This window comes from Salvelinus namaycush, chromosome 10 (assembly GCF_016432855.1).
Source record: "Salvelinus namaycush isolate Seneca chromosome 10, SaNama_1.0, whole genome shotgun sequence".
In the NCBI taxonomy this organism is placed as follows: Eukaryota; Metazoa; Chordata; class Actinopteri; order Salmoniformes; family Salmonidae; genus Salvelinus; species Salvelinus namaycush.
This window is the reverse complement of record NC_052316.1, coordinates 17183879-17195152: the sequence shown is the minus strand read 5'-3', so window position 1 is coordinate 17195152 and position 11274 is coordinate 17183879. Positions and strand designations below refer to the sequence as shown.

At 51.1% G+C, this 11274-nt stretch overlaps 1 protein-coding gene across 1 annotated transcript in view; it reads right to left on the bottom strand.

The window, feature by feature from the left end:
• Positions 1-7518: 7518 nt before the first annotated feature.
• The window catches only part of LOC120055192 (protein unc-13 homolog A-like), a 48088-nt gene continuing 44332 nt past the window's right edge, over positions 7519-11274 (bottom strand). The window contains 3 exon segments of the mRNA XM_039003113.1: positions 7519-7807; positions 8084-8243; positions 8399-8491. Of these exon segments, the coding sequence (XP_038859041.1) occupies positions 7519-7807; positions 8084-8243; positions 8399-8491 (542 nt within the window).

Genomic DNA, 11274 nt, shown 5'->3' with positions numbered 1-11274 from the left:
ATATCAAAATAAATGAAGACAACAATTGGAAAATATAACATCAAATAAACGCGTGCTGGCACAAGAAAGACCTTTTTTCCCCATCATGCACTGCTTCCAATGTACAGGCTGGCATCACAGTGGGATCGTGTTCAAGATTGACTACATTGCAGTCGGTGACTGCAGACTGACTGATCTACAAATCGCCTCATCCTAATGAACTACTCATTATTACTTGTAGATCAATCGTTGCTCTTGAACACGGCCAATGTGTCTGCCTCTGTGGGCGTGTCAGTGACAGTACATGCGTGTCTGTCTGGTTGTCATTGTGCTTCTTCTATATCTCTGTATCATGCCTCTGTGCCTGTCTGTACTACATACATGCCAACCTGAAAGGGTGAGCTTTCCTTTTTACCTCAACGCACAGACACACAACGTCTGTCTGAAAGAAAATGGCCTCGGTGACCGAATGTACTCAGTATCATTGTCAACAGCAATAAATAAGATATTGTGCCATTCGCATTCTTTGCTACAGTTGCTATACCTGTACGTTAATGTAGTGACAACGCAATAGTCTGTGAGGCTGTGTATTCGTAGCCTATAGACTCCTATTCCATCTCCCATTGGAGTTCAAAGTTCAAATGGATGTCCATCCACTACCCAGCCACAGCAGGATTCAAGTTGACTAAGTAGCAGCAGCTTCACTTCATTCAGTGTATGTATTTGTATAGATATATAACCATATATGTTTGGTACAGAAGTACTATTTACAATGACAATATACAGAGTCTGTTGTTGATCCTCTCTACGCTGAGTCTGTTGACACTGCTCTCCATGTTGTTTAGCCACTACTAGCTACTGCCCCAGAACCTGGCCCGTTTCAAAACAATATTTACACGACTCGACAAAAACACTTTGTGCTGATAACTCACAATGTAAACATTATAGGACTGCTCAAAACCGACTGATCTACATAGAAACGGTACTGATTAGATGCATAGAGTCAAGTTGTACACACGTTTAAATATGGGAGCCACATGTAAAAATTGGTGATACTATATGCTGGACCACCAGAGTAAGTTGTAATTGGCAAGTGCAGCTACTTACACAGGTTCTGAGCAGAGTCACTGATGCCCTGTCTGATACCTGGGGCAGATGGACCAGAACCCAGGAGAGGGGAGGCAGTGTAGTGGGCTGTAGAGGGGAGAGAGGGGAGGCAGTGTAGTGGGCTGTAGAGGGGAGACAGTGTAGTGGGCTGTAGAGGGGAGAGACGGGAGGCAGTGTAGTGGGCTGTAGAGGGGAGAGACGGGAGGCAGTGCAGTGGGCTGTAGAGGGGAGAGACGGGAGGCAGTGTAGTGGGCTGTAGAGGGGAGAGAGCGGAGGCAGTGTAGTGGGCTGTAGAGGGGAGAGACGGGAGGCAGTGTAGTGGGCTGTAGAGGGGAGAGAGCGGAGGCAGTGTAGTGGGCTGTAGAGGGGAGGCAATGTAGTGGGCTGTAGAGGGGAGAGAGGGGAGGCAGTGTAGTGGGCTGTAGAGGGGAGAGAGCGGAGGCAGTGTAGTGGGCTGTAGAGGGGAGGCAATGTAGTGGGCTGTAGAGGGGAGAGAGGGGAGGCAGTGTAGTGGGCTGTAGAGGGGAGAGAGCAGAGGCAAAGGAGGCAGTGTAGTGGGCTGTAGAGGGGAGAGAGCGGAGGCAAAGGAGGCAGTGTAGTGGGCTTTAGAGGGGAGGCAGTGTAGTGGGCTGTGGAGGGGAAGGAGGGGAGGCAAAGGAGGCAGTGTAGTGGGCTGTAGAGGGGAGAGAGCGGAGGCAAAGGAGGCAGTGTAGTGGGCTGTAGAGGGGAGGCAGTGTAGTGGGCTGTAGAGGGGAGAGAGGGGAGGCAAAGGAGGCAGTGTAGTGGGCTGTAGAGGGGAGAGAGCGGAGGCAAAGGAGGCAGTGTAGTGGGCTGTAGAGGGGAGGCAGTGTAGTGGGCTGTGGTGGGGAGGCAGTGTAGTGGGCTGTGGAGGGGAGGCAGTGTAGTGGGCTGTGGTGGGGAGGCAGTGTAGTGGGCTGTGGTGGGGAGGCAGTGTAGTGGGCTGTGGTGGGGAGGCAGTGTAGTGGGCTGTGGAGGGGAAGGAGGGGAGGCAGTGTAGTGGGCTGTGGAGGGGAGGCAGTGTAGTGGGCTGTGGTGGGGAGGCAGTGTAGTGGGCTGTGGAGGGGAAGGAGGGGAGGCAGTGTAGTGGGCTGTGGAGGGGAGGCAGTGTAGTGGGCTGTGGTGGGGAGGCAGTGTAGTGGGCTGTGGAGGGGAAGGAGGGGAGGCAGTGTAGTGGGCTGTAGAGGGGAGGCAGTGTAGTGGGCTGTAGAGGGGAGGCAGTGTAGTGGGCTGTGGAGGGGAGGCAGTGTAGTGGGCTGTGGAGGGGAGGCAGTGTAGTGGGCTGTGGAGGGGAGGCAGTGTAGTTGGCTGTAGAGGGGAGAGAGGGGAGGCAGTGTAGTGGGCTGTAGAGGGGAGAGAGCAGAGGCAAAGGAGGCAGTGTAGTGGGCTGTAGAGGGGAGAGAGCGGAGGCAAAGGAGGCAGTGTAGTGGGCTTTAGAGGGGAGGCAGTGTAGTGGGCTGTGGAGGGGAAGGAGGGGAGGCAAAGGAGGCAGTGTAGTGGGCTGTAGAGGGGAGAGAGCGGAGGCAAAGGAGGCAGTGTAGTGGGCTGTAGAGGGGAGGCAGTGTAGTGGGCTGTAGAGGGGAGAGAGGGGAGGCAAAGGAGGCAGTGTAGTGGGCTGTAGAGGGGAGAGAGCGGAGGCAAAGGAGGCAGTGTAGTGGGCTGTAGAGGGGAGGCAGTGTAGTGGGCTGTGGTGGGGAGGCAGTGTAGTGGGCTGTGGAGGGGAGGCAGTGTAGTGGGCTGTGGTGGGGAGGCAGTGTAGTGGGCTGTGGTGGGGAGGCAGTGTAGTGGGCTGTGGTGGGGAGGCAGTGTAGTGGGCTGTGGAGGGGAAGGAGGGGAGGCAGTGTAGTGGGCTGTGGAGGGGAGGCAGTGTAGTGGGCTGTGGTGGGGAGGCAGTGTAGTGGGCTGTGGAGGGGAGGCAGTGTAGTGGGCTGTGGTGGGGAGGCAGTGTAGTGGGCTGTGGAGGGGAAGGAGGGGAGGCAGTGTAGTGGGCTGTAGAGGGGAGGCAGTGTAGTGGGCTGTAGAGGGGAGGCAGTGTAGTGGGCTGTGGAGGGGAGGCAGTGTAGTGGGCTGTGGTGGGGAGGCAGTGCAGTGGGCTGTGGAGGGGAAGGAGGGGAGGCAGTGTAGTGGGCTGTGGAGGGGAGGCAGTGTAGTGGGCTGTGGTGGGGAGGCAGTGTAGTGGGCTGTGGAGGGGAAGGAGGGGAGGCAGTGTAGTGGGCTGTAGAGGGGAGGCAGTGTAGTGGGCTGTGGAGGGGAGGCAGTGTAGTGGGCTGTGGAGGGGAGGCAGTGTAGTGGGCTGTGGAGGGGAGGCAGTGGGCTGTGGAGGGGAGAGAGGGAAGGCAGTGCAGTGGGCTGTGGAGGGGAGAGAGGGGAGGCAGTGCAGTGGGCTGTGGAGGGGAGAGAGGGGAGGCAGTGTAGTGGGCTTTAGAGGGGAGAGAGTGGGATGAGATGAGAGACCTGTCATTCCATTGACAGTCTTAATATAATCCAGTTTTGACATCACAGGAATACATACGATCCTATCCTGCAGGCTCAACCTCCTCCAAGAACTTTAATCAATGATAAAGGGGTGAAAATTGGGACCTTTGGTCCTGGAATGGCACTAGATACAGTCTGGGTACCATGCATGCACTATGAGCTACAACACCACCAATACCCTGTAGGTACCCGGTGCTTACTACCCTTCCCGGTGCTTACTACCCTTCCCGGTGCTTACTACCCTTCCCTGTGCTTACTACCCTTCCCTGTGCTTACTACCCTTCCCGGTGCTTACTACCCTTCCCTGTGCTTACTACCCTTCCCTGTGCTTACTACCCTTCCCTGTGCTTACTACCCTTCCCTGTGCTTACTACCCTTCCCGGTGCTTACTACCCTTCCCGGTGCTTACTACCCTTCCCTGTGCTTACTACCCTTCCCTGTGCTTACTACCCTTCCCTGTGCTTACTACCCTTCCCTGTGCTTACTACCCTTCCCTGTGCTTACTACCCTTCCCGGTGCTTACTACCCTTCCCTGTGCTTACTACCCTTCCCTGTGCTTACTACCCTTCCCTGTGCTTACTACCCTTCCCTGTGCTTACTACCCTTCCCTGTGCTTACTACCCTTCCCTGTGCTTACTACCCTTCCCGGTGCTTACTACCCTTCCCTGTGCTTACTACCCTTCCCTGTGCTTACTACCCTTCCCTGTGCTTACTACCCTTCCCTGTGCTTACTACCCTTCCCTGTGCTTACTACCCTTCCCTGTGCTTACTACCCTTCCCGGTGCTTACTACCCTTCCCTGTGCTTACTACCCTTCCCTGTGCTTACTACCCTTCCCTGTGCTTACTACCCTTCCCTGTGCTTACTACCCTTCCCTGTGCTTACTACCCTTCCCTGTGCTTACTACCCTTCCCTGTGCTTACTACCCTTCCCTGTGCTTACTACCCTTCCCTGTGCTTACTACCCTTCCCTGTGCTTACTACCCTTCCCTGTGCTTACTACCCTTCCCTGTGCTTACTACCCTTCCCTGTGCTTACTACCCTTCCCTGTGCTTACTACCCTTCCCTGTGCTTACTACCCTTCCCTGTGCTTACTACCCTTCCCTGTGCTTACTACCCTTCCCTGTGCTTACTACCCTTCCCTGTGCTTACTACCCTTCCCGGTGCTTACTACCCTTCCCTGTGCTTACTACCCTTCCCGGTGCTTACTACCCTTCCCTGTGCTTACTACCCTTCCCGGTGCTTACTACCCTTCCCTGTGCTTACTACCCTTCCCTGTGCTTACTACCCTTCCCGGTGCTTACTACCCTTCCCGGTGCTTACTACCCTTCCCGGTGCTTACTACCCTTCCCTGTGCTTACTACCCTTCCCTGTGCTTACTACCCTTCCCTGTGCTTACTACCCTTCCCTGTGCTTACTACCCTTCCCTGTGCTTACTACCCTTCCCGGTGCTTACTACCCTTCCCGGTGCTTACTACCCTTCCCTGTGCTTACTACCCTTCCCTGTGCTTACTACCCTTCCCTGTGCTTACTACCCTTCCCTGTGCTTACTACCCTTCCCGGTGCTTACTACCCTTCCCGGTGCTTACTACCCTTCCCTGTGCTTACTACCCTTCCCGGTGCTTACTACCCTTCCCTGTGCTTACTACCCTTCCCGGTGCTTACTACCCTTCCCCGTGCTTACTACCCTTCCCCGTGCTTACTACCCTTCCCGGTGCTTACTACCCTTCCCGGTGCTTACTACCCTTCCCTGTGCTTACTACCCTTCCCTGTGCTTACTACCCTTCCCTGTGCTTACTACCCTTCCCTGTGCTTACTACCCTTCCCTGTGCTTACTACCCTTCCCTGTGCTTACTACCCTTCCCTGTGCTTACTACCCTTCCCTGTGCTTACTACCCTTCCCGGTGCTTACTACCCTTCCCGGTGCTTACTACCCTTCCCTGTGCTTACTACCCTTCCCTGTGCTTACTACCCTTTGCATGCTTTCTATGTGCTTCTTCTAAATGTGAGAGCCATGCCATGAATGTTATGAGATTTTCCCCCCACATAGCTATGGCAAGTTTCACCATTGAAGAGGGCAGGCAGGATCAGTTCCGTACTATAGCCCTTGTGGACAGACCCTGTGTGCTCAGAACCAGGACCAGACAGCCTGGCCATTCTAGGTAAAAGGTTATAGGTCATGTGTGCTTCCCCCAGCAGAGGGGAAGAAAGACAAAAAAAGAGACCGTGGGGGTCACCCGTGGCCTGACATCTTCATTTGACAAGAGGTTGCTATGGCAACACAAGCGGTAAGAAATGTCTCAGTGTTTTGTCTCTAACTGCTCTCTTCCACGCTGACACATGTTGATCAGAGAGGTTAAAGGAGAGGAGGTGGCTGTTTTCCAAGGCAAACTAATGGAGCTCTGTTTATACTCTGTACTGTTCAGCCCACTAAACGTTTCTGATCAAACAAGCAATAAACCTTCACCCAAAATGTTTTACTTGCATTCCACCAAGTAAAAGACACTTAGGAAATTCTGAAAGAATCTAAATATACTATAGACTATGTGTTCTTCCACTATATTGTGTTCTATGTTCTTGATGGCTTTCTGTGATTTACACATTTACACAAACAGGCAACACTGGTGTCTACACAAGGTCAACATTGTAACAATATAACACACAAACAGTATACAGATGTGCTATCTTAATTTGATCACTCTGTTGTCGCAGAATCTTTTTCCGGCGCTGCAGCAAATGCAAATTGTAATATAGTCAAGGTTTAAAAATGCTTCTAAAGTTTGTAATTTCCACTTTAAAATGTCAGACTTGAATTATCCTAACTAAACATTTAGAAACCCCTACAAAAATGTCCATTAATTAAAATCCACATAGTAACTTAAGATTAAGATAGCACACCTGTATAGACACTCATTCATCTCCTTCTCTTGAACATACACCCACACACGTGCTGATGAACTACAGAGCCCTGAGGCTTGTCTTCATCAGGTTGCTCTCACTATGTACTGAAGACGGACAACAGGTTTGACAGGACAAGGCATTAGAGGGTTTCAGGCAGCAGGCTCTGTAACAGGGTAGACAAACAGACAGACAGACAGACAGACAGGGACACTCTCGTTCAAGTGCAAAGTCTTCATATAGTCTTTAAATATACCATCAATTCACTGATAATATCTCTAATTAATACTTATAAACATTTACATTTATAATTTGTCCAGCCTGCTCTGCTATAGATACTCCATGTCGGAATGAGAGAAGATCCAGAATTCAGCCCACGGTGGACAACCCATGGAAATAGTATCATAAACCAGTGTGTGTAAACCTGACTCTTTGGAATGTATGAGGCCTAAAAGCCTGATGGTCTGCTGTTCACAGTTGGTCCTGTTGACTTGTGCTTAGGGCTTGACTTGGCATAACATTATGGATTGATCCATTGGCACTAGTCTAGTCTAGACAAAGGAAGGGAACGTGGAGTTAATGTAATAGAAGAGACGTCAAGACTTTCAAGGCTACAAGAAGAGAGATTGGCAGATTCTAGTTCAAATGTGTGATTGGAGAGCACTAAGACATGGCCTATGCTATGGGAAATAGAGAGAGCCCACTACATACTCTATATACTCTATGACTTCAACTCTCTGTGTGTGTGAACGTTGGTCAGTGTTGTGGGGTTTTCTGTGTTTACGATTATATCTATGCATTTTTACAAGATAATTAATCATATTCATAATAAAGACATCGGTGCTTTCAAGACAATCAGGGCAATGCCTGTAGATGGTATCACGTCTTCTTCAATGAGATGTATGTACAGTACTGTAGTAAAGAACTGTTTCTCTGTGCTTGTCCAACACTACAACATCAGGGCAGTGGTTTGACTTGCAGTCAGTCCGCAGAAGGACTTCCTAGCCTGTAGGTGGCGCTGATCGAATAAAGACTTTGCCCTCTCAGCCTCGGCCTTCCTCGGGAGAACGCTGGTCTGACTTGAGCTTGACGAACTCCTTTGCCACGTCGTCGTTGTTGCGCTGGGACAGGATGCGGAGGACGGTGAGGCCCGTCTCGTCCATGTGCACGCGTTTCCCCAGGGGGAGCCAGCAAGCCACGCTGCCCCTAGAGGACATGTCCTTCAACTGCATCACGGCCATGCCCACCGTACGGTCCTCCCGGGCGAAGCAGTAGTCCTTCACACACACCTGCAGCTCGTAACACTCTGTGCCCACCTCGTTACTGAGGGTGCTGCAAGGAGACGAGACAGAGACACACCATTCAAATCAATGCATCTACACTGATCCACCACTCGTATAAGGGAGGTGGTCCTCTTTAGTTCAGTTGGTAGAGCATCGCATGATAAAAGCATATAGGTGGTCTGCTAAATACAATATAATAATATAATAATAATCACTGTAAATAGATGAAAAACTGACAGGATTCCCTATCCGTATTCAACATGATAAGTTCCACTACGACGCCACCACAATCGGCAGACCACTGAGACCAGACTGTAGTACTCACTATGTGAACGTTTCGTTGTATTTGGGGGCGTAGCTGTTGTTCTTGGACTTGGTGGCGTACTTCCTCTTCTTGTCAGCCAGGTGAGGACCGATGATGTAGATCTCCACGAAGGGACGGAACACCCCCGTGGTCTGCCACCTCAGGTCATTGGCTGCCACCACTGAGACAGAGAAGGAAAATGAAAAGGGGGGGGGCATTTATTAACAATGTTTTAACACACCGTCCATAGACATTTTCTGTGTCTATGGATGGTGTGTTACAACTTCTATTTAGACAGTGAAATGAAATCTCTTACAGATTTCAGTGGACACTGACCTTTGACGGTGACCTTGTGCTCTCCAGTGTTGGGGTGGGTGAAGATCTCCACGTGGATAGACACCTCTCCCACGGCGTCGTCCACTCCAGAGCCTGGCACAACGGGGGGGGGGGGGGGGGGGGGGGGGCACAAGTCACTCCTCTTATCTCGTTTACTGCTACTGCAGACAGGCCAACACTATAGCCAGAATACTTTCCCTTCAGCTCATACTCCCTCAATGAAAGTACAATACAGCCATTATAGGCTGTATGCTTAAGTATGGCAGATGTAATTGTGTCTGAGAGTTGTAAAACAAACAACATACACTACATGACCAAAAGTATGTGGACACCTGCTTGTCGAACATCTCGTTCCAAAATCATGGGCATTAATATGGAGTTGGTCCCCCCTTTGCTGCTATAACAGCCTCCCCTCTTCTGGGAAGGTTTTTCACTAGATGTTGGAACATTTCTGGGGGTACTTGCTTCCATACAGCCACAAGAGCATTAGGGAGGTTGGGCACTGATGTTGGGCGATTAGCCTTGGTTGGCAGTCGGTGTTCAATTCATCCCAAAGGTTTTCGATGGGGTTGAGGTCAGGGCTCTGTGCAGGCCAGTCAAGTTCTTCCACACCGATGTTGACAAACCATTTCTGTATGGACCTCGCTTTGTGCATGGGGGCATAGTCATGCTGAACAGGAAAGGTCCTTTCCCAAACTGTTGCCGCAAAGTTGGAGGCACAGAATCGTCTAGACTGTCATTGTATGCTGTAGGGTTAAGATTTCTCTTCACTGGAACTAAGGGGCCTAGCCCGAATCATGAAAAACAGCCCCAGACAATTATTCCTCCTCCACCAAACTTTACAAATGGCACTATGCATTGGGGCAGGTAGCGTTCTCCTGGCACCCGCCAAACCCAGATTCATCCGTCGGACTACCAGATGGTGAAGTGTGATTTATCACTCCAGAGAATGCGTTTCTACTGCTCCAGAGTCCAATGGCGGTGAGCTACACCACTCCAGCCAATGCTTGGCATTGAGCATGGTGATCTTAGGGTTGTGTGCGGCTGCTCGGCCATGGAAACCCATTTCATGAAGCTGCCGACGAACAGTTATTGTGCTGGCGTTGCTTCCCAAGACAGTTTGGAACTCGGTAGTGAGTGTTGCAACTGAGGACAAACTATTTTTACGCGCTACGCACTTCAGAACTCGGCGGTCCTATTCTGTGAGCTTGTGTGGCCTACCACTTCGCGGCTGAGCCGTTCTTGCTCCTAGACGTTTCAACTTCACAATAACAGCACTTACAGTTGACCGCGGCAGCTCTAGCAGGGCAGAAATTTGACGAACTGACTTGTTGGAAAGGTGGCATCCTATGATGGTGCCACGTTGAAAGTCAATGAGATCTTCAGTAAGACCATTCTACTGCCAATATTTGTCTATTGATGTTGTGTGTTCGATTTTATACACCTGTCAGCAACGGGTGCGGCTGAAATAGCCAAATCCACAAATTTGAAGGGGTGTCCACATACTTTTGTATATATAGTGTATAGGAGGGTTTGAGAAATGCCTCTGGTGCTGAAGTGGGCCCGTATGAGACAATCATGCAGCTAGGAGTGGTTTTGGGTTGTAAATGTTTTTTCACTCAACAGTTCCAGGCAAAATAAATACGAGAACCATCTGATGATATTTCAAGATTTTAGGATGATCTTATGTAGCCACTCATAGCTGTCCTGTGACTCTGCCTGCCCGGCCCCAGGGGGTAGGAGCCTGTCAGTCAGGATGCAGGGGGGATGACAGTGGGATAGAGGAGACTGGTGGTAAGAGAGGAGAGGGTTATCTTGGTCCTCGTCTACTGCTGCTGGGCAGAGCAGGCAAGTAACATGCTGAGATGGATCCAGTCAGACGGAGAGACCCATTCCTTGCTAAACCCTTTACCCAGAGCAAGCATGGCGACTAGAGGGACCTTGCGGTGAGAGCAGCCCATCGGCCCCAGCCCAGTCACAAGTTATCCTGAGGCAGGGTGCACACATGCCTATAGAGGGCTTGTTATCTTGTGACTTCTGGTGCGATAATGCCCAGAAAGCCAACAGGTTTTGAGCTGCACACGACCAGGGTATGTGTATACCCCGCCACACAACACAGAATAACTCATCTTTGGGCCTGGGTTTGGGGTCTTGGCCTGGGGGTCCTTCGATCCATGCTGCTAGGCCTGGGGGGGCGAGGGGTTAGGGAGATACATGCAGAGGGCTCCCTGTAGAGGGCTCCCAGTCAGTTACGGACAGCTTGTCTGGGAGGGAAGAGGGGTGATGGGGAGTGGGTAGGTTGATTGACTTTCTTTGCCTAAAATGTGATCTCAGTTTGTAATGATTTACGTCTCTGTATGTTTTAATCAGTGGTGACTGAAAGCAGCCTGAGTGTCAGTGAGTGACAGGCTAGTGAAGCCCGTGTTCTATAGGAGGGAGATAACAGAGTTCTGGCAGCTCTGTCTGTTTCTCTCCAGGGGCATGATGTGACAGGCTAGTGAAGCCCGTGTTCTATAGGAGGGAGATAACAGAGTTCTGGCAGCTCTGTCTGTTTCTCTCCAGGGGCATGATGTGACAGGCTAGTGAAGCCCGTGTTCTATAGGAGGGAGATAACAGAGTTCTGGCAGCTCTGTCTGTTTCTCTCCAGGGGCATGATGTGACAGGCTAGTGAAGCCCGTGTTCTATAGGAGGGAGATAACAGAGTTCTGGCAGCTCTGTGTGTTTCTCTCCAGGGGCATGATGTGACAGGCTAGTGAAGCCCGTGTTCTATAGGAGGGAGATAACAGAGTTCTGGCAGCTCTGTCTGTTTCTCTCCAGGGGCATGATGTGACAGGCTAGTGAAGCCCGTGTTCTATAGGAGGGAGATAACAGAGTTC